This window comes from Mauremys mutica, chromosome 8 (genome assembly GCF_020497125.1).
Source record: "Mauremys mutica isolate MM-2020 ecotype Southern chromosome 8, ASM2049712v1, whole genome shotgun sequence".
NCBI classification, from domain to species: domain Eukaryota; kingdom Metazoa; phylum Chordata; order Testudines; family Geoemydidae; genus Mauremys; species Mauremys mutica.
Window position 1 is genome coordinate 53,146,976 of NC_059079.1, and position 23,005 is coordinate 53,169,980.

At 39.3% G+C, this 23,005-nt stretch overlaps 2 protein-coding genes across 2 annotated transcripts in view; one reads left to right on the forward strand and one right to left on the reverse strand.

The window, feature by feature from the left end:
• Positions 1-18,753, forward strand: part of TPR (translocated promoter region, nuclear basket protein) — an 80,794-nt gene extending 62,041 nt beyond the window's left edge. Inside the window, exons 38-51 of the mRNA XM_045028014.1 lie at positions 119-267; positions 1,217-1,300; positions 2,531-2,731; positions 4,317-4,448; positions 4,956-5,046; positions 5,737-5,921; positions 8,204-8,272; positions 8,743-8,837; positions 9,596-9,702; positions 13,581-13,676; positions 13,886-14,042; positions 15,718-15,836; positions 17,480-17,578; positions 18,548-18,753. Coding sequence (XP_044883949.1) covers positions 119-267; positions 1,217-1,300; positions 2,531-2,731; positions 4,317-4,448; positions 4,956-5,046; positions 5,737-5,921; positions 8,204-8,272; positions 8,743-8,837; positions 9,596-9,702; positions 13,581-13,676; positions 13,886-14,042; positions 15,718-15,836; positions 17,480-17,578; positions 18,548-18,603 — 1,640 coding nt within the window. The 3' untranslated portion in view covers positions 18,604-18,753. The remainder of the gene's footprint in view (positions 1-118; positions 268-1,216; positions 1,301-2,530; positions 2,732-4,316; positions 4,449-4,955; positions 5,047-5,736; positions 5,922-8,203; positions 8,273-8,742; positions 8,838-9,595; positions 9,703-13,580; positions 13,677-13,885; positions 14,043-15,717; positions 15,837-17,479; positions 17,579-18,547) is intronic.
• A 36-nt stretch (positions 18,754-18,789) lies between these two features.
• Positions 18,790-23,005, reverse strand: part of PRG4 (proteoglycan 4) — a 43,512-nt gene continuing 39,296 nt past the window's right edge. Inside the window, exons 12-15 of the mRNA XM_045027148.1 lie at positions 21,616-21,772; positions 20,592-20,786; positions 20,246-20,371; positions 18,790-18,899 (exon numbers count right to left, since the gene is read on the reverse strand). Coding sequence (XP_044883083.1) covers positions 18,790-18,899; positions 20,246-20,371; positions 20,592-20,786; positions 21,616-21,772 — 588 coding nt within the window. The remainder of the gene's footprint in view (positions 18,900-20,245; positions 20,372-20,591; positions 20,787-21,615; positions 21,773-23,005) is intronic.

Below are 23,005 nucleotides of genomic sequence, written 5' to 3' on the forward strand. Positions count from 1 at the left end.
TATAGCAAGAGGCAGTCTCTCAGAAAAAAATCTGAAATCATCTGGTTTTCTGCCAGTTTTTTAAACCCTTTTTGTGTGCCGTAATGCTCTTGAAAATAACACCAAGGGCTCTTTCAAGTTTCAGCTACCCCAAGTTCTTCCTTGCCCAAGCGTCCACGAGAGGAGGAAGAGGATAGCACAGTAGAAAACTCGGAACAAATTTCAGAGGAAACAGTGGATATACCTCTTCCAAAGAAACTGAGAAGCGTACAGAGAGTTGGACCTGAGGTTTGTAAGAATGGAAAATACTTTCAGTGAATAATTTTGCCCTGCCCAGGATTTGAGATTGGAATAAGCTTTTGACAAGGATCCTGTTTCAAAAGCTTTTAAAAATCTGTTGCTGGCAAAGTCAGTCACCTTTTGTGAAAATGATAATTGACAAACACTTTTCCAGTGGTTCTCAACCAGGGAGCCGAGGGGACCGAGAGCAGGTTTCAGGGGGTCCGACAAGCAGGGCTGGCATTAGACTTGCTGGGGCCCAAGGCAAAAAGCCGAATCCCCACCACTTGGGGCTGAAGCTGAAGCCTGAGCAACAGCTTCATGGGGGCCCCAGGCAATTGCCCTGCTTGCTACTCCCTAAAGCTGCCCCTGGCTTTTATTTGCAGAAAACCAGTTTTTGTGGCACAGGTGGGCCGTGGAGTTTTTATAGCATGTGGGGAGGTAGAGGGGGGTTCAGAAAGAAAAAGGTTGCAAACCCCTGCTTTATACCATTAGAATAGCCTACACCTTGAACTTCCAAAGAAAACAAAAGTTATAGCATTTAATGGCAGGGGCTTTGTGTTAAAGAGTAGAATTTGAAATCCATGCAGTTGAGCTTAGCAGTATTTTGAATAGGCCTTGAAAGGAATGAGATGGGTGTCAGGAAGGTAGGAGATGCAGAAATTGAAAATGAAGAATAAGGTCATGGGCAAGAGTTTTAGCAGTGTGGCTAGAGAGAAGGCCAGGTCTTTGAGTTATGGAGAAAGAAGCAGCAATATTTGGACATGGTCTGAATATTCAGATGTAGAGAGAAAATGGAATCTCATATGACACGAGGAGATGTCAGAAAAGCAGAAATATGAGATTGGATGGAGAGAGGCTAGTCAGCAGTCACAAGGTAGGTATTGGGCATTGATGTAGAAATGGTAGTTGTCTGTCTGACTGGCTCTCTTACTATGAAAAATACATGCTTTTTTAGGAGGAAATCACAGCAGAAGAAAGCACTGATGGTGAGGTAGAAACTCAAATTTACAATCAAGATTCTCAAGACTCCATTGGAGAAGTAAGCAAAAAAACCCCCAAAATCTTAATTTTAATTGTAGCATGAACAGCCCTTCCCTGCAAATACCACTTTTGTATTTTAACAATTGCTGAAGTTAGCATTGTATATCAGTCTAGTCACTATTAGAAAAGTGTTTGTTGATGGTAACAACTTTGTGAAATGTCTGTCATAATTTAGAGATTTGTAATGGAAATCAGTTTGTATAGATTATAACAATTTTTAGGGCTAGAAGTTTCATTCAGTGTATATTTAATTTTGATTGTGATTTTTCACATACCTCCATAGATGGTGCTTGGCATGTATATATAACTTCACATTTTCAAAGAACTATATAAACATTAAGTACTGCCACCAAATTATGTAGTAATTTTACTTTAACTGGGACATCGGGATTAAAGGAGTCACATCAGAGCCAGAATTGGAGTTTGAGAGTTCTAAATTCTTAAATCTCTTGCTTTGTTCCCACAGACTACACTGCTTTTTTTTCATTTTTTGGCTTTATGTTGCAGAAAGTTTCTGTGACAAATAGTTGAGCATGTTTCAATCAGCAAGGAACTAGGGCGGGTCACAAAAGAGTATAGGCAGTGAAGGCAATGTCAGTAGTTCTGTTCAGCACCTTAGACTTTCCTTTGTATTTATTTAGAGCCAGATTCCTTGTCGTCTCACCACCAGTTTGGCATACTACTCTTTTGCATGTTGATGAGCTCCTCTAACAGAGCTGTTGTAATTGATTTGGCCGGTTCTCCTTTTTCCCAGCTGTATGCATATTAGGGTAAACCAGAGTACATTACACATATGCTGCCAGCGAGGCTCTATTTACATATCCTCTGGGCACTTCTTCTTATTCAGGCAGTGTGCCCGGATTGTCCCAGAACGCATCAATACAAACATAATTGTCATCTTTGATAGGTGTGAATTCATGTAGTTGCATGGTTTGTGGACCCAACAAAAAGCTACTGAGTGGACACAACAAGAATGTGGTTTTTGCAACCAGTTAAGATGAGTGTCACAAGCAGTGTCACAACACAGCTGTAGTGTAGAGTGAACCCAAATCTGATCTAAGTTCTGAACCACAAATGGTGACACAGCTGCTTTTAGCAGCACTCATGGAGGGCTTTAAAAGTTAAATGGAATTGCAAATTGACTTAATCTCTCCTGTGGCAAACATTTTTAAAAACACATATATGAAGTATCACTTTTATTTTAGTAACTTTCCTTTATCTTTTAAAGGGGGTCACCCAGGGAGAGTACGCTCCCATGGAAGACAGTGAAGAAACCTCTCAGTCCCTCCCAATAGATCTTGGAGCTCTTCAGTCCGATCAGCAGAATACCTCATCGTCCCAGGATGGTCAGTCCAAGAGAGATGATGTCATTGTGATTGACAGTGATGACGAAGAGGATGATGAGGAGGAAAATGAAGGCGAGCAAGAAGTATGTCTGGCTTATTTGTAGTTTGTGATCTTCAATATCTTTGTGCAAATAAACAGCTCATCCTACAGGTGGCTACCAAAAAGCAATTAAATTTTTTTTTGTAAAGACAAACTTACAATTTACAACCTTCTGCTGTTTAACAATAAACATAGAAAAGCATATGCACTCTTAGAAGTTCTGCGCATCCATTTACCTGGCCTGAGCAGAATTAAAACAATACATTTTCTCATTGATGCAGGAAAAACTAAGCACACGATTCCTGTTAATAGGAATTCTGCACTTATTTATACAGCTGGACATTTAAATTTATTTACTCAACTCAGCTTGATTTTTGAGTTGTTGTGAAGTTGACTGAAGCACTCATTTATATAATGAAATGTCTCTGCTAGACAGGTTGTGGAGAGGTTTTCAGCACAGAAATAAGTTTGAAGTAACTTTTAAAAAAAAATTCCTATTCTTAAGTGAAATCCTCAGTATTTCTTGCTTCATCAAAAAAAAAAAAAAATCAACCAACCCCCAGAATATAACACACGGACATTACCAAATGCCTTGAGTTTTTCTGTTATTAATGTAACTTACTTATACAGATTAAACCTCTCTAGTCCAGTATTCTCGGTACCTGACTGGTGCCGAACCAGAGAATTTGCTGAACCACGGGAGGTCAATGCAGAGTGCCAGTGGGTCTCCATAGATGTGGGAAGTGGGGGGGAGGGGGACAGGAAGGGGGAATGCTGCAGCACTCCCAGGCTTTGCACCCAACGTGGCACCCTGCCCGGGAGCCCCACTGCCTCCCGCGGTCCTGGCCACTTGCCCCCCCGCCTGGGAGCTCTGATGCCAGCCCCAGGTCGCAGCCATCAGCCCTTTACCTGGGGTCCCAGCTGCCGGCCCCAGTTCCTCCTCTTCCCTCCTGGAGCTTGAATGCCACAAATCAGCTGTTTGTGGCACGCCAGAAGCGCTGGGAGGGAGGAGGCGGAGTTGGTAAGCACGGGGCCGCCGGCGCACAAGAGGCACGGGGAGAGGGGGGAGCTTTGTGCCAGTGGATGTGCCACACCACTAATTTTTCTCCATGGGTGCTCCAGCCCCAGAGCACCCACGAAGTCGGCGCCTATGCCAAACCATGGACGTTGCCGGACCAGGTAGTGCCGGATTAGAGAGGTTCAGCCTGATCCTCTGAGACCCCAGTTAGGATCCCAGCCTCATTATGCCAGATCCGGTACAAACATATACAGTGACACAGTGTGTAACCCAAGAGAACTAGCTTGAAGCAGGCAAGTTTAAAAGTATAAACTTTTTCATGCATCTCTGTCACTGCACATTGCTCCAGGTGACAATCAGATTTTTCACTTGATCTACTACATTTGAAGTTTGCATATGCCTAAAAATGAATTTTGAACATCTCTAGAAAGAGACTTTTAGAGAAGTTCATAGCATACTGCAAAATTATGTAGCCATTCTCTAAAATGGTGATAATGATACTAACCTCCTTTGTAAAGGGCTTTGAGATCTATAGATGAAAAGTACTATATAAGAGCTAGATATTATCCTTTTGGGTTTTTCCTAAAGCTGTGTTATGCTACATTTGTAGGATTATGAAGATGAGGAAGAGGAGGATGAAGATGATGATGAAGATACAGGAATGGGGGATGAAGGTGATGATAGTAATGAAGGAACTGGGAGTGCTGATGGCAATGATGGATATGAAGCAGATGATGCTGAGGTAAGAGTAGCAACCTATTGTAGGCATATGAGATCTCCTGAGGTAATTGTGATGTTACAGCTTGTTCCTATTGTAATCCACATGTTGAGAAAGGAAAACCTTAATTTGAATTGATCCAAGTAAATTGGATTTTGTGGTTAGGTGATAAATATAGTTCATGTTGCAACTGGTTTTTTCTTGAGTAAAAAACTTTTCAACGTGTGGAAAGGTTGGATAATACAAAGTACAGGTCACAGCGTAAGCTTTATAATACTAGAATATGGTAGCTGTGAAGCTAGCCAAGTGTAACTCTTAACAAATGTTTATTAGTTGAAACATATTGAACAAATGATATTTTGATAGGTTTTAAAACTTGTGTAAATGTATACATGGTTGTTCTTTATAACTATGTACAGTATATAAAATTTCTTAAGTTTTCATCTTTCCTATATGAGCTTTTTCTGTTCTTTCAATTATTGGCCTGGGTGGGTTTTGCACTGAATCACTGTTTGTTTTATGTATTTTTAGGGTGCTGATGGTACAGATCCTTGTACAGAAACTGAAGAGAGCATGGGAGGTGGAGAAAGCAACCAGAGAGCAGCAGACTCTCAAAACAGTGGTACAATTAATCTGTGCTATATCTAAAGTGTCTGGTTATGAGGGGGGACGTGTGCAAACCTTTTGAGCTCTTTCTGTTAAAACATGTATTTTTGAATTTGAGGTGGAAAAGATAGATTTACTGGAGCACACTTTGGGGTGTGCTGCAGTAAAATTCTAAAGCTAATTAACTCTGGGTGTATTCAATATTTGTATGGAAAACATTACTTGCAGAAAGAGCTGTTGATGATTCAGTAGATGAGCCTCTTACCTCTGAGTCATTGGTGAACAGTTGCCTATCATAGTGGTAATTGTTTCTTTAACTTGGAGACATGCTGTCTTTCAAATAACTTTTTAAATCCCGGCACTGTTCAATTGTCACTGTTGGTCAATTACTGCTTTTTGCAAGCGTAGAAATGTCTGCTTTAGCATGTTAATCTGATTTTCAATTTTGGTGTATGTTCTGTAAGTTTTTATTGCAGTTTCATCTCAAACTACTCGTGCTTCAGGATTGATTCCATTTGGGTGGTGGGTGAAGTGACCCCATATTCTTTATAAAGTATTACAGTGTACATCAATTTTTTTAAGTTGTCATACTTCTGTCATTGCAACTAAGGACAGTAAATTAAAAGAAGTACTGCCTGAATTACTCTGGTCATAGATTTGTGGAATACAGTGTTTTTATTGTGTGATATATTTCCTTGCATTTTAGGCGAAGGAAGTACAAGTGCTGCAGAGTCAACTTTCTCCCATGAAAGTTCAAGAGAACAGCAGCCAACATCTGCCTCAGAGAGGCAGGCTCCTCGGCTACCTCAGTCACCACGCAGACCACCACATCCTCTACCCCCACGACTGACTATTCATGCTCCACCCCAGGAACTGGGACCACCAGTACAGGTAGGAAATCACTCAACACTTTAGAAAATTAAGGAAACTACTTAATTATGTAGCTTTTTGTAAATAAGGTGCTAGTCGTGTGTATTTGGTCCAACTGTATTACTTTTATATGGTGTCTTACAAAAAGGAAACATACAGATATTAATGGAAGCAGCTGAGCAAATTAACTTAAATTTCTCATCTCTTGAAATATGGCAGTGATTTTACTTACTAGCTGTACAAGTGAAATGACCATTAAAAGCAGTAAGGCAACAGTGATGAGTGTGTATCTTGAAATGATTATACTGGCACTGTTCTAGTCAATACTTGTCAGTATTTCCACTCTAAAAGCAGTTTTTGAGCAGGCTGTAGCAAGATCTGGCTCAGACTTTCATGAAATATTCTTTGCCCGAATGCAGGTGTGGCGTAAGGAAACTCCCACTGTCTTCTCAGCTAACCTTTTTGTGCCCAATGCCTTGCCTTTGAGCTGTACGTGACATCTTAAGATTCTACAGAATTTTAAGCTTTCACTTAAAAAAAACAAAAAGTCTTACCCTTGTGGTTGCAAAAAGAAGCCTCCTGACTGTGAGCTAATTTACAGTCCCCTTGTTCTGAGTGGTGTGCACTGTTCCAGTTTACTTCTATGGGGTGTTTATCTCTGAACCCTAATGACAGATTACATGTCAACATTAACTATTCCACTTTACCAGAAACTTCAGCTAACATGCTTATATTTCATGGTTGGACCTGGCAGCGGGTGAGGAAGGTTGGAAAGGGCTGTTTTTAAAAGCATAGTGCTACACAGATGAGTCCTGCAGTGTCACAGGATCTCTCAGTGATTTTCAGTGTATGAGCCCACCCCATGCATGAGGTGTGGAAAATATTGCAGCTAGTGAGGACAGAGACAATGATTTTCCCTGTACTTTCATCCTCTCTTGAAAATCAGGGTTCTTTTCCTCAGTGTAGCCTGATGGGGAGCTGAATTGGAAGCACAAATTGCGGAGTGGGAAGAGGCGCAAGGCCTGTGCTTAGCTAGGTACATGTAACACCTTCCAAATTTCAAATCATCTCTGCCCCAAGAAAGAACAGATAGAAGAGAAGAATAGAGGAAAAAATAAAGACCAAAAAAACAAAAAGTGCAGAGAGAAAAAAGGTAGCACACAAGGAAGGATGGGATAAAAGAGGTGGGATAGATAGGAGAATGGGGAAAGAATGGAGAAAGAAGACAGACCAGAAACCACATTGATCATGGTTGGAAGTTGAAGCTAGACAAATTCAGGCTGGAAATAAGGCATACATTTTTAATAAGAGTAATTCTTCATTGGAACCATTTACCAATAGTTGTGGTGGAGTCTCCATCACTGGCAATTTTTAAAACAAGATTTAATTTTTGTCAGAGAGATGCTTTAGGAATTATTTTGGGGAAATTCTGTGGCCTGACTCTGTATGGGACCTTGCATACTTTATTACACCAAGAAATGTTGAATGCAGCTGTCAGTAGGCTTCTACTCAGTCTGCCTTGACTAGGTCTCCTTGAGAGTTGGTCTGCAGTGCTGCTTAATTGGTTTGAGATTTAAGTGGTGAGTATGCTGAGCATGCTTCCTCCACAGTACAGTGAGCACCAAGAGAGAGTTGAAGAATGAATGCCAGAAGTTTTGACAGTTCTGTGCTCAGAACTTGAAATTTTTTAAGTTTTTTGGGAAAAAAAATTAAACTGACCTTAATAGTTCTAACTTAAACACAATTATAATTGTTCATACATTTTTCATTTGGTTTATTGTGCTCTTTCAAGCAATTATAATATGGTTTATAATATTTTGTTTATTTTCTAAAGGCCTTTCTGTGATGAAGTGCACAAAAAAACTGCTCTGAGCACTTTTTACACTAAATGCTAAACCACTGAACCATTTGTTTAGATTATACTAAAATTGTCTTGTGAAAATGATTTAAATGCCATTGATACACTCACTATTTCCTCTTTACTCAGAAAAAGTTCCTATATTAATTTCCCCTCTTTTGGGTGTAATATTGTCCCATTTTGTAAAATAGTTGCTTCCACCTGATTTGGGATTGTTTTAACTATAGGAATTAAGTGCATGATGAAATATATCTGGAATATGGCTTTCACCAATAAACAAAAATATGCCAGCTGGTTTTGTTACTCAAGTCATGCTTTTGGTAGACAGCCAAACGAATTTCTTTATTTACCTTTTATCACTAAACTTTATTCCTGAAGATATTTGCATGTTGCTAGAATCCCCGGAAAACATTTATACCACTTTATTCCTCCTTTTACCATAAAGAGAATCCAGATGACTCGGAGGCAGTCAGTGGGCCGTGGGCTTCAACTAACTCCTGGTATAGGGGGCATGGTAAGTAAATGGCAGTCTGCTCCTAAAAACCTTAATTGAGAGAGCACTCTGAACTTTGTAGTCTAAGACTACCAGAGCACTAAAGAATTCCTTGGGTGTTTGTGTAACCTTGCAGATAGGTTTAGTCAAGCTGTGGTTTTCATGTTAATGGGACTTCCATCCCTTAGCTTATTCCAAATGTGAATACCAGGCAAGGTGTATTAAGTATAAGATGAAGCTAAAAACCCTTGAGAATCTGGGTCGGTTTAGACACAGCCAATATTTATTACTATTCTTTAGGAATCAATCTTTTAAAATACTTTTTTATTTTGATATTGGTTCCCGCCAAACTGTTGAATAGACAAATAGTGGTTAAAGCTATTAGGTCTATTTTTTTGGGAGGGAACAACCTTTGTAGATGAGTTTTATTTAGAAGCAAACAGACAGAATAATGAATATATTTTAGCTTCTGATCTTAATATTTTTTTCAGCAGCAACACTTTTTTGATGATGAGGACAGGACCGTTCCAAGCACCCCAACTCTTGTGGTACCACATCGTACAGATGGATTTGCAGAAGCAATTCAGTACGTAGAAGTCATAATAATAAAAGCAAGTGCTCTTGTATATTTCCCTTTTACTAACAGTTGAATGGTTCTTTGCTTAAAGGTAAATGAAAATATAATGATTTAGCGATTGAATAGTAAGATACTAAATAGCATTCCATCTACTAGATGGTTAAGAGAAAGTCACAAATATTGAGTTGTTTGAACCGTACATCATAAAACGGGGTTCAGAAAAGTAAGTTTCTGATCACATTTTAATCTAATGTAACCTATTTGTTTAAAAAGTCATACAGTTAAATTATTAGGGCAACAGTGGGTTATCATGCTACTTCGAACCCCTCTTTTGCACATTCACATTAAAGCTAGAAGTGACAAAAGCATGTTTTCTCAATATTGACTATAAAGATCAGTTAAAATACACTAGCAAGCTGCTGTGAAGAATAGTTGCTTATCCCAATTTTGGATAGAGGAGCGTGGAGAACATGCTCAGCAGGCCGCTTACAAATTAATTGTGTAAAGCCAAAGGAGCTATTTAAATGTAACAGTATTCATTGAAAGCGATTTTACTATTTTCTTACTAGTGGAGTATTTTTTGACCCTATCATTTTGATGCAGCTATAATGGAGAAACTAATTACTTTGGATAATGCTGATAAAATGTTTGGCTACTAATCTTATTTGTATCATAGATAATTTGTTTTCCTTATTCAATTAAAATAATGTTATTATAGTTTTTTAGTTTATTAAACAGTGTTTACAGCACACCCTGCATCTTTGTAGTTCCCCCCAGGTTGCTGGTGTTCCCAGATTCAGGTTTGGGCCTCCAGAAGATATGCCACAGACTAGTTCCAGCCACTCCGATCTTGGCCAGCTTGCATCACAAGGAGGTAAATCTGTGTAATGCATTTGTTTTAAGATTGTTAGAAAAAATGTAAACATCTTGAGAAATTAATTGTCACCTCCATTCCAACTATGTCCTTGTCTGTACTTCTGTGTAGTTGTAGGAAGGGTAGAAGGACTAAGGAGGCAGAGAAGATGTTTTGCTTATCTAGTACTGTTAGCTTTGTTATTTGTAACTACTATTAATGTAAGGATGATTGATGGTTTAGGTTTGGAAAGACTAGATTTTTATTAGTAAATGTAGGTAAACGTCAAATTTCACCATACATACACAAACCAATGAAAAAATATTGTAATTGATGATAACTGAAATTTAAAGATAAGTAGCATTTTTCTTACTTTGAGAACTTAGTTTGTTTTAAGGATGTTTCCTTTGTATATTTTGACATGTGATGTTGACAACTTTTTGTGATTTCATGTTTATAAAGCTTTAACTTTTCTGAATCTCAGCAGCTACTGTCGTTAAATAATTGTCTTACCCTCCACCTCCATAATTTCCAGCAACTGTGAAAATATGAATTGATACAAATAAAAAGTTGCTTAAATAAACATGGGTATTATCTGTTAAAATTATAAAATTAATTCTGCTAAGCCTATGTTTAGCCATTTAGAATAGCACGTACAAGTATTGGGAAAACCAACGCTAACGCAGTGAAGTAGGTAGCTTGTTGAACCATTGTGTTTTCAGGCAGAAACTGCCTACATCACCATATGTGACAAATTGAAATTTGATTTCACTCAAGCAAAATTAAAACACATAAAATATAACAGATGCTTTCAAATTGCACAGCATACAGTTCTCTAGCATGTCTTGATGTGTGTCTCTGTCGATCTTCTCACCATTGGTTCAGGTGTGTCAAGATCTATTGTACTCAGTAAATTAGCCTCAATGTCCCACAAGAAAGTTCTTGTTACTGTCACTCTCGTCTGTGTATTGCTGTATCTGGGCCTTCGATGCATAACATACCAAACATTAATCTGTTCCAAAGACCAAATCTCTACTCCCCGTCTCACTTTAAACTATTTCCCAATTGGATTAGTATTTGCTTCCGGGAGGGATACTGTTAAGCTGTGCTCTAGCTTCATTATTGCAAAGCTAATGTAAAGGAATAGGGCTGGCATTGTGTTCTTGAAGGTAGCTAGATAAAGACGAGCCTGAAGCTTAGACTGAATATAATAGCCCACTGAAAATGCTTTCAATTCCTATGAGCTTGAACCTGGCGACATCCAGCGTCAGTGTTCCTTATGATCAGAGCTGTTGTGGTACAGTACAGAAGAGAGCAAGGCTTTGAGATAGGCAGGCCCTTTTCCACTATGATGGTGCGCAGGCAATTGCTCATTCTTGTCCTTGCTGCTGTTGTGCAGCAAGCAGTCTCTCTTCAATGCCTTCCTGGCAGCACAGAAGCAACTGTAAGAGATTTGCTAAACCATTCATTGTAGGGGTGGCACTGAGCAAAGTAGTGGATTGAGAAGAGTCAGGAAAGCAAAACGGAGAGAAGATCAAGAACTGAGGGTAGTAATATTTTGTTGAGAAGTACAGCACTATCACTAAGATAAGCTTTGGAAAAAGAAAAATTGCTAGGGGATTGCATGTTTTATAGCTTGTGTAGGCAGATCTTATTGCACACACCAAGGGCTCCTTGCATTCCTCCAATCTTCCTATAAGCCTCCTGTGTGCCATAGTCTCATCCCTCGTATCCAGGGACTCCCTGCAGTTCCCTCAGTCTCCCCCAGACAAGTGTTCTGTGTGCCCTGCATTCCTCTTTCTCTCATACCAGACGCCTCCTTTCTCCTCTCTACCAGCTGCTCTATGTGCATGCCCATTCTCACTTCCCCCATGTCTCCCATTCCATGATAGAAGATCTATGTGCATTGCCACCCGTATCAGGATCCCCCAGCCTGCCACCTGCCAGGAGTTTTGTGTGTCAAATACCGTCCTTCCCTCCCATTCCAGGGTTTCCCTTTCTTCCCCTCCCCCATTGCATGGGCTCTGTATGTGCCCCTATGCCCTCTTTTCTCCTCCCACCATACCAGGGTCCCCAAACCTTCTCCCACTAAGAGTTCTGTGTGCCCCCTATTCCAGCATTCCCAGTTTCCCCCCACACCATTTCCATCATGGCAGGATCTGTGTGTACACCCCTACCCCACCACCATTATTATTATTTTTTTCTGACTGGAAGATCAGTCATTTACTGTGTCAACATGTTAAACTGAACTGAGAGAATAGACAGATGAGATAGGAGTATTGTTGTGCTGGAAGGCATTAATGGGTGGTGTCAACTAGTTTGGTCTTCAGACAACTGCAGAGGTGTTCGAGGTCTCTGGTTTGTGCTAAAGAGTTGGCAGTGGCTTCATATATCCACAGTTTTCACCCTTTGAGTTTTTCAGTTTTATCCAAAATCATCAGCATGGCCATTGATGCCTAGAACATTCCCTGGAATTTTGGAATTGATTGGATTCAGAGTTCAAAAGTTACAGCATTACGTACATACGTAAATGCCATCAAGTTGAGTGTAAGGCCTTCACAAGCTTGCCAAATGAGACATTTTCATAATTGCATGATTACCCAGTGCCTGTCTCTTTTCATAGGTTTCAATAAATTTAGGGGAAATTATCTCATGTTAACGAACCTGGGTAGTTAGCACAATATTACTTTCTGGCCTTTTTGGCAAGACTTGGCTCTAAAATAAATTGATCCTGTTTGAGATTCTCTTGCAGTAATAAAAGTCTGACAGATTTCAAGTAAACAGTAAATATCATGGGATCTTCCAATATTCATCTGAAAAGGATATGATAGTTTAATTGAGTGGGAGTGATCCAAAGCTTAAAGGATGGGCTGTTCAGGGGCAGCTCTAGAAATTACGCTGCCCCAAGCAGGGCGGCGCGCTCGCTGCCCTTCCCCAGTCCCGCGGCCGGGGCAGAAGTGTCTGCGGCGGGTGCGCTGGTCCCGCGTCTCCGGTGGAGCATCCGCGGGCACGCCTGCGGGAGCTCCGTCCGAGCCACGGGACCAGCACACCTGCCGCAGTCATGCCTGCGGGAGCTCAAGCGTAGCCGCGGGAAGAGGGGACCCTCCGCAGTCACGCCTGTGGCAGGTCCGCTCGTCCCGGGGCTCCGCTGGACCTCCCGCAGGCATGACTGCGGAAGGTCCGCCGGAGCAAATGCCGCCCTGCCCCGACAATGCCGCCCCACGCGCCTGCTTGGCGTGCTGGGGTCTGGAGCCGGCCCTGGGGCTGTTATAAAAAAAAATAGAGTAAAAAATACTCAGATTGCTTGAAGGCCCAGACTACTTCTGTTCAACCTTAAATTCTGTAAAATAAATTTCCCATTACTGAGTGACACATTTATTTTGGAAATAACTTATCTTTGTTTTAAGTAGCTTAAACTAAATTGCATATGTACAATTAATAGGATTTTCACTCATAGAATTGAAAAAAAATTCTAAGTTGGTCAAAGGAAGCATTGTCTTATGGTTAAAGCTCAGGTCAGTCATCAGAAGATACAGGTTTGGTTCTTAGCTCTCACTGATTCTCTGTATAACCTTAGACAAGTCACTTAAGTCATCTGCATCTATTTCCCTGTCTTTAAAATAGAGATATTTTATTTAAAGTGGGAGTGTAGTTTAGTTTATTTCATTAATACTGAAGAACTTTGGGCTGAAGGTTCTACATAAGTGCAAACTAGGTTTACTCTTGAGTAATCTCAGTTACTCAGTCTCAGTATTTAAATACAAACCAATAGATTACATCGGGGTTGTACTAGGACTAGTACTGTACTATAACTAGTTTGCCTTCAGATAATGATATAATTTTCTGCTGTCTAACAGGCTTTCACTACATCCATTAATACCAAGAGTTGTTTGTTGTAGGTTTAGGAATGTACGAAACACCACTCTTCCTTGCCCACGAAGAAGAATCTGGTGGCCGCAGTGTCCCAACAACTCCGCTGCAAGTCGCAGCACCAGGTGAGAATCAGTATTGCAAAGTGTAGTGATAATATTACATGCTTTGACTTCCTAACAAAATGCATAATATTACTGTTATGTTGTTTATTGCTATGGTGAAAATATTGCTGCAGACGGCATTCTTGTAGTACCCAATATTTTAATAAATTTGGGTAGAAGTACAAAATAACCTTTCTCTTAACTGCTTTTCCTGATTTTGTTTTTTAAAGTGACTGTTTTTACTGAAAGTACCACAGCTGATCCTTCAGAGCATGCTTCTCAGTCTGTTCCAATGGTTACAACGTCCACTGGCAGTTTATCCACTACCACTGAATCTGGAGTGGGTGATGATGGGGATGAGGTTTTTGTGGAAGCAGAATCTGAAGGGTAAGATACACTACTCAGTGGATTCAGACTTAATTCTGTATTTGAGATTTAGTTTTACATGCTTTCATTGCATTGCATTGTTTGAGTGTGTCTGTTGTCTGTTAAATCTTAGCTCTATTTGATCCATGGCGGGGCGGGATCACCAGCACTGAGTGGTTTCCTAAATTAGTTGTAAAATTATTCTGGTGACCTTTTACCTCCTTCAGTACCAGCTTCTTCTTTTGGTCTCCCTGTATTGAACTATATTAATCTTGAAAACAGGATTAGTGCGGCTTCCACTTTATGGTGGAAGTTGTTCACAAGCTAATCCGCTTGCAGTGGAAAACAAAAATTAAACTCTGAATCAGAGGCTTATTCAACCTCTGGCGCTGGTAGTGGGACCTAGAATTTCTAGACATCTCAAAACGGTTACAGCTCAGTGTCAGATTTCCTTTTTTCCGAACAACTTAATTTACTATTTTGCAGAAATAACAGAAACAAAATGTAAATCTTTTAAAAGAATATAAACCCTTTCTGGACACCCAGAGCGTGAGTGAGTTGGGCATGCATTTCCTTGATAAATGGATTGATGCAGTGGCTCTCAAAACTGGTCTGCTGAGCACTTCAACTAACTTGTGGGGTATCCGTCAGGCTTTATTCAGTGATAGCTGGAGCCCAATCCAGGACTGTCTGGCTTTCCAGAAGCTTTTTTTGTACCTAATTTTTTTTTAAAAGCATCTCTCTGCTCATCTGCTAAATGCTTTTTTCTTTTGTGTGTGTTGTTTGAAGTTCGGGTGTGAGCAAAATTTGGAACACCACCAGAATTAGACGCATACAGGACAAAAACAAACTAAGAGTGACCTGGAGAGCTGTGGGGCTTCTGATAAAAGGGTAGAATTTGATATTAACAAATGTAAAGTCCTGTACCCAGGCAGGGGAAATAAAACAGCACAAATGGGGAGTTAAGTGGAGAAAATACAACCAAGCAGCCCCATAGATTGTTTAAAGTGATTTTATTTTCATTTTATTTTTCCCTCAGATTTCCATGTAATCAACTGATCTAGTTGTCCTTCCATTGGGAAGCTTCCATTGGACTCTGTAGAGTGCTCTTTAAGATTGCTTTGTTGTTGTCTTTCATTGTCTTGGTACTGGCTTTTTGAAAAATCATGAATCCAAGCCTTTTAGGTATTGCACCGAAAAGGACATTTTGGGCAAAACCCTCAGAACCATTGCTTTCCCCCAGCCTTTAAATTTCATATACTGGATCATACTGCATAGTCTTATTGGTTTCCATTTAAATTAAATATTTACTCCCTCCTTACCCACTGATCTCTTTAATATGGGGAGCAGATTGGTGTATAAATTCTTCCATGCCACATGGTTTTACTCAAGTGCACCCAAGTAAACTTTATTTTTTTCTTCCTCATTTTTCTGATCAGGCAGTCACCCTGGTGGTGTGCAGTGGATGGGTAGATGAGTGCCAAAGAGGATTTGTCTGCCTTTATTTTTAAAATACTAATCTCTCTAATTTCTGGTAACAAGGTAGAAAAAAAGTGAAGTCTGTGTATGAAAATATGCAAGGTAAAACAAAAATCAATTTCCTGTTAAATAACAAAATTATCTGTGCTCTCAGCGAATTATCAATTTCTCTTGAGTTTTATCACCTTTGTTCAACACCTGAATTTTTATGTTCCAGAATTACATCAGAAGCTGGTCTAGAAATTGATAGCCAGCAAGAAGAAGAATCTGTTCAAGCACCTGATGAGTCAGACCTCCCTTCCACCAGTCAGGATCCTCCTTCCAGCTCATCAGCAGGTATTGGCTTCCTTCCTAATGCAGATTGCTTCCTACTCTTTTGTAGGATGCTTGTACCTCAGGCCTTTTTCCAGTGCAGTATACATTGTTGGCAGTGGAGACCAGACTAAGACCAACTATTCTGAACATTTTATGTCCCTTCTGAAGCATAACTTCAATACTTATTGTTGTCTCCGTAGTGGGTCAAAAGGAAATTTAGGTTAGTGGTGTGGCCATTGTTAAGAATACACTCAACTTTCTCTTCCCTTCTCAAGCAGTGTGTTGACAGGTTGAATTATGAGTGAATTCTAATAATTATGGCAGCATTGTATAAGAGAGGGTGGTGATTTGTAGGCAGATGAGTGGCAATTATCCTGAATCTGGAACTTCTTCCACCATAAGTATTTAAATTTGTATTGATTTTTGTTCTGTATCAGTTGATAACATGGATAAACCTCTAAGACATTTGGATTGCTTATAAATAATCACAGGTTTGCTAAAACAGTGGTTCTCAACCAAGGATACTCATACCTCTGGGATTACTCATTGGTCTTCCAGTGGGTACATCAACTCATCTAGATATTTGCCTAATTTTACAACAGGCTACATAAAAAGTACTAGCCAGCGAAGTCAGTACAAACTAAAATTTCATACAATGACTAGTTTATACAGTTCTGTATACTATACACTGAAATGTAAGTACAATGTATTCCAGTTAATTTATTTTATAATTATATGGTAAAAATGAGAAAGTGGGGAATTTTTTTAGTAATAGTGACACACTTTTATGTTTGTCTGATTTTGTAAGCAAATAGTTAAGTGAGGTGAAACGTGGGGGTAGGCACAACAAATCAGACTCCTGAAAGGGGTACAGTAGTCTGGAAAGGTTGGGAGCCACTGTGCTAAAATATCCCTTTACTAAGTGAAAAATTACACGTAACATGATGGGCATATGAGTATTCACAGATGCAAAGCTTTATTCTTTTGTTAATCCATTGGTCTACCAACCGTTAGTCTGTCACTCCATTTCGAAATAAAATGGACCTGAATCTTTGGAGAGTTTGAAATTTTTTCATCTATTTAATTTCCATTTCCATTCGGTGAGGGCAACAGACTGTGAGTACTGGACCGTATTTTTGTCATCAGTAACTAATGGAGATAAAAAAGGAAACAAAACAAAATATCTTCTAAGAGAGAACTTTTTAAAATACCTTGAAGGATACTCACGTCAAAAGAAAATTTTAGGGTCAGATTGGGAATCCCTTCCTGGAGTTATGATTGTGTACTTCAGTGGGACTACTCTTGTGAGTATGGGATTCAAAATTTAGTCCCAGTGGAATTTTTTAAAGGGATATGGTGTAAGCAATGCAAAAGTAAAAGGGCAGGATTGTAATTAGATGCATTTGGTCTTAGCTGCAAATAATTTAACTCAGCTAGTGAGTTTAAAAAAAAAATCAAAGGAAAACAAACATACTTGTTCAATCTGACGCTTTATTATTATTATTTGAGAAGATGTTCATGAAATACGTTGCACCCTCAAATTTTTAAAATACGAAAGACAAGTACAGTTGTATGTTAATTAAGCAATGGACTCACTAACAGTTACAAATTATACTGCAGTAACAATCTTGTATATTCTTTCTGAAACTCTTCCTTCTCTACAGACACAAGCAGTAATCAGCCAAAGCCTTTCCGGCGTGTCAGACTTCAGCCACCAACATTAAGAACTGGTGTCCGTGGTCGTCAGTTTAACAGGCAGAGGGGTAAGTGGCTGTCAATGCTATAATTATTGTGACTATGTATGTACTCTTTCAAATGACCTCTTAATTTTCTTAACCCTTTTCAAACTGGATATCTATAATGCCACCATAAGTATACATAATGAGACATTGAATAATGCAGGGTCCCTGCCCCACAGAGCATTCAATATATATTACCCAAAGCATTCATTTGGCTGACAGGCAAAAAGACTACAGAAAACTTCCTCCTTCTGACTCTGATTTTAGAGGGTGTATAAATTGCAGTAGATTTTAAACTTACTTTTTTTTGGCGATTTATTGCTAGGACATAAGCTCAATATGATACAATTCTGATCTTTAAGATTACTCCTAACACAATTTTCCTATTTCAAATTTAAGATTTTCGTTGAGATGATGTCTGGAATCACTATGCTGCTTTTTAAAGAAAATTAAATGATTGAAATTACAGAAGCTTATTATGTTAGTATTCTTCAGATTTTACTTTGATTGCTACTAATGATTTTTAACTATAACAACCCCCACATTAAAAAAAAACCCTACCTAGATTAAATTTATTAATCAACATAAATATTAAATATTCTGCATACATTGGTGCTAGCGCAGATACGTCTGTTAACATTCAGATGCTGTGGATCTAACCCCATAAAAAATGCACTTACAGAACTAGAAGGGATTTCCATTGCAATTCCATCTATTGTCACACTTAACCAAAAGGCTGGCTGTTGACAAAGGAGGGTAACCCTCTCCGCCCATAATTGAGCATGCTGTGGTTGTGACTCTTCTGGCCCATGGAATGAAAGTCCACAGTAGTACCTCCTTGTGCTAGGCCATCACAGAGAGAGAGAGAGATTGCTAACAGAGTATTTCATGGCACACTCATCTCATCATCAAACAAAGTAGCAAACTGATAATGTTTGATTACTGGAGTGGGGAAAAGTACTTGCATTAATACTCTTCTCTTTCCCTAAACAGGTGTAACTCATGCAATGGGAGGCAGAGGAGGCCTAAACAGAGGCAATATTAGTTAAAAGTTCTGTAAAGTAATTGATGCTGTGTATACAGACTGTCAGATTGACTACTGTTGCTTAAGTGTAATGATTGCAGCGCTAAAAGCAGCATTTTGTACGTAGATTGATGTGCGCATATTTCAATGTCTTTATTAATAAAATTAGACAAACTCAAATTAAAATGGCTTCTTTCTTTAAAATCCTGTCTTACAATTCATCTTTAGGACACTTATACCAGTCCTTGGATACCGTCTGCCCAGTCTGAGAGGTAACTGATCTTGCTATTCTGCTGGCCACATCCACGTTGTAGTATTGATCTGCAATGAGAGAAGTGCAGTTTGAGTGGAAATTAAAATTCCAGATCTAGGAAATCTTTAGTACATAAAAAGGTCTCGGATTAATGTGCTGAGTTAACATCAGAGTTAACATCTTTCCCTTTTTATTGTCACTTTGGCAGAACTGGTACATTATATCACACTTGATGCACGTGTAGTTGAGAGAGAGGCTTTAATAGCAGTTTCCAGACAAAGCATTTCATTTGGACATTTACTCTTTTTAGTCACCCAAATTTGAGTATTGGCAATTATCTAATCTTACCCTATTAAAGTTATAGCCAGCTAGCACCTGGAAAACTGCCACTTAGTCGAGTCACAGCACCCCACCTTTATAAAAGCAGTTCCCTTTTTAAAAAGATACTGGCAGCTTGTCAAGTCTCTTGACACATACTACTTTGAAGCTTTCACACTGTTCAGAGTTATACTGTGAGAGATGATTTTTTTTTGAAACCCAAACACAGCTGATTCAAATACACTCAAAAATCCCAGAGGACATTCTTCATAGTTGTAAAATTGGGTGCGCTTGAACAGACAGTGTTTTAAACAACTGAACATCCCTCAGCTAAAGGCTTGAGAGTTAAGAGGAGAATGTTCTTTGTCTCTGCTGTCTCATGCTCAGTTGAATTCTGTGCCAGCTATTCTCTGAAGGATCTAAAGAGTTTAAGCCTTTTCTTAAAACTGTAAAAGTGGAACCTTCTTATTCCACAGGTGTGCATTGTCTCACTTATTTCATAGGCATGATAGGAATTGTCATAGTGGATCAGACCAGTGGTGGCCCTAGTCCAGCATCCAGTGCTTTAGAGGAAGGTGTAACAACAAAATCCTTCACTGTGTCGTTATGGGATGCTGCCCAAAGGCAAAGTTTCTCCTTAACCCCATTAGAAGTTGATTTATGCCCTGAAGCACAGGGATTTAAATCCTGAAGTGTTTGAGTGAAATCCTAATTTAACTGAAGTCAGTGGCACAACTCCTACCATTTCAGTGGTGTGAGAATTTCATTCTTGAATAGTTGGTCATTACAATGACCACTCCAGATAGTCTTGTTATCCCTATAAATGTCCAATCCTTTTTTAATCCTATCTGCCTGAGTTCTTGTGGCACAGGCTAGCTATTTCTCTGCTGATCATTTTAAGTAAAAACATCCATTTATTCAGGACTTATGGGTGAAGCTTGAGTTATTGCCATTTTTTTTTTTAAGCCTGAATCCTAGTACTCATTAAACTTCATCATGGCAGTTCTCTTCCAGTGGAAAGGGTAGGTAACTTCACATTTCAGAAAGCTACACTTGCCTTTGAGATTTGAGCTAACGTGTTTTAGCTTTAACTTACCTTTAGAGAAAACATAATAATCATAACCATCTGGCCTTTGGTAGTTAGGTATTGATATAGCTGAGTGAACTACTTTTGGAAATCCTCTCCAGTAAGAATTTATTTTAACCTCATGATGTAATATTCCTGCAGACAAGAAAATTGCTTTAAGTTAGGAAAATATATTAAAACATGGGCTGGGCAAAGCTATAACTTGGGAGGAGAAGCTGAGAGAGAGAACAGCTGCTAGGATGAAGAGATTTAAAAGCATACATTAAAGAAGTTGAACAGATGAAAAATGCTGTCCTTCAGAGACTATTAATTTTAAAATGAAGATAAAAACCATTTAACATTAAATATAACTGACCAGATGGATTATGGTTGATTCTGAGAGTTTGGTACATGACTGGTGTGCGGTACATGATTGCTGATCTTATTGCACGTTCAAAGCGTCTCCTCTTGATCACAGCTCTGGGTGTATAAGCTGGGGACCTAACATGTACTTTCTTTTTGCACTTTTTGGCTGGTTCTTGATTGTAGATATAATGTTGAACGCTGCCACCTGAAGCAGAAGTTTGTTCCAGTTGTGAAAACAGTTGAATCAGAAATGTCATCAGTACCCTAATATTAACTTGCTAGCCTGGGAAGATAAGAGTCCAAAGGCTATTGAGGAAACTCTCAGCTTGAAATGCCTCAAAATTACATATATAACTTGGAAGTATGATACTAACAGGACCTGGTCCTAACATTTGTTTACTTCTGTGAGTAGTTCTGTTAAAGTCAATGAGACTATCCATGGTAGTAAGCACTATTTGAGTGAATGGGATCAATCCCCTTGAGAAGAAAAGGTGAAATTGTAGGGCACTAGCCTGATGCTGCAAGCTTTCTGCTTGCATAATTCCCATTTCTCAAGGGAGTGGAAGAAAGGGAAAGGATTGCAGGATTGGGTTTATTTTACTTGCCTAGTTGTTTTAATCTGAATAGCTCCTTCAAATGTTCCTGTGTAGATGCTATACCATTCAAATAAGATAAACCCAGTGCTTTACAAGGAAAGAAACCATGACTGAGAAACAGTTCCATACAGAGATATGTGGTGATTGGTCTATTTCAGGTCTTACCATGCCTCATTAACTTGTGACTGGAATAGCGGTCAAATGATGGTAAAACTCTTCCTCCTAACCCTGTCCTGAAAAGTAAACTTCCATGATCACTTTGGCATTCAAACGCTGTCTCTGAAGCCTCAGGTTAGCTCAGGACCTTCTGGTATGCTATGTACTGTTGTCATCACTTATCTGTTGCCAGACATGCAGTCTTACTTGAAAATGGAGAGGAGTTTTATTCCCAAAAGAAATAAGCTGAATACTTCTAACATTTGTAGACGTGAAACATACCTCTCTTGAAAAAATACACAGATTCTGGCCTTTTGTTGTGTTGTGCTACTGAAAGAACTGCTACTATTTTCCCACTTAGTCCTGCAAATCCTTTTGCAATTTGTTTGGGATATCCCACATCCTTCGCATCATTAGTGAAACGCCAGTATTGGGAACCCTGAGGATTTAAACAGAAACTTTTACTTAATGAGAAAAAAATGTCCATTGCTGATAGGCTTGAGTGTAGACTACACAGGTGACTATGAAATCCACATCTAATTACTGTACATTGTAAAGCTGGCCAAAATAATTACTGGTATATCCATCAAAAATAAAAATTAATGTTGCTTATGTTCGAGAGATTACACTGCAGGCTCCTTAAACCTCCATTAGCGCACAAACCTTTTCATTTACCAGCAGTCGCTTTACTTTTGTGATAGAGAGAGTTCCCTCACCTCAGCTAAAGCTAAGTACTGGGCTTTCTAGAGAGTTCATGTTTCACAGCTGCTATTTGATGCTCAAAATCACTCCCACCTAAACTACCAGACTAATCTGTTTGAAAAAATGCCTGTTTAAAAAAGGCATTGTAGGGATCCATCTTTGAAATTTTATATTTGTATTTAATCTCCAGCTCAAATTTGCTCATTTGACACGTAATGTTTTTCTTAACTGCCAGTCCTCTAACCTCATTCTAGGCTATAAAAGTCAAGTTGGGTTTGTGTGTTTTCCTGCTTGTTCATCACCAGTAAAAAAACTTTGGTTCAAATTACACTCTGGTATACACCTGAGCAACCATAGTGCTTTCAAATTATGCCCTGTTAACACCTGTGCAACTGTATCAGTCAAGTTACTGAGGCTTCACTGAAGGCTGCAGTTTGATCATATTTAACAGTTCTGTTGATTCACAAGCCGACTCCCTCCCTTAGCTTCATTGGCTCTGCAGTATCAGCAAGATTAAAAAGTAGAAAGGCTTTGTCTACACTGGCAATTGAACGACAAAACTTTTGTCTGTCAGAGGTGTTAACCACCACCCCCAAAGACACAAGTTTTGCCAACGACAAGCGCTGGTGTTGAACAGCACTTTGTCGGCAGGAGCACTCTCCTGCCAACAGAACTAACCCTGCTTGTTGAGGGTGCAAGATTTTTATCGGCAGGAAAGCCGATAAACAGAGGCTACACTGCGTGACTTTTAGCAATACAGTTGTGTTGCTAAAAGCCGTGTAGTGTAGACATAGCCGTAGCTTTGTTACTGCAGTAAACAGAAGATTCTGAATACAAATGAGCCAATTTGTTGAGTAAGAAGCTTCTGTTCATAGTACAGTCAGCTTACTCTTGTTTTGTAGGAATTTCTTACCCTCCAGTGGGAATTGCATCAAACAATACTTACGAGTACTTTGATACTCCTTTCCTG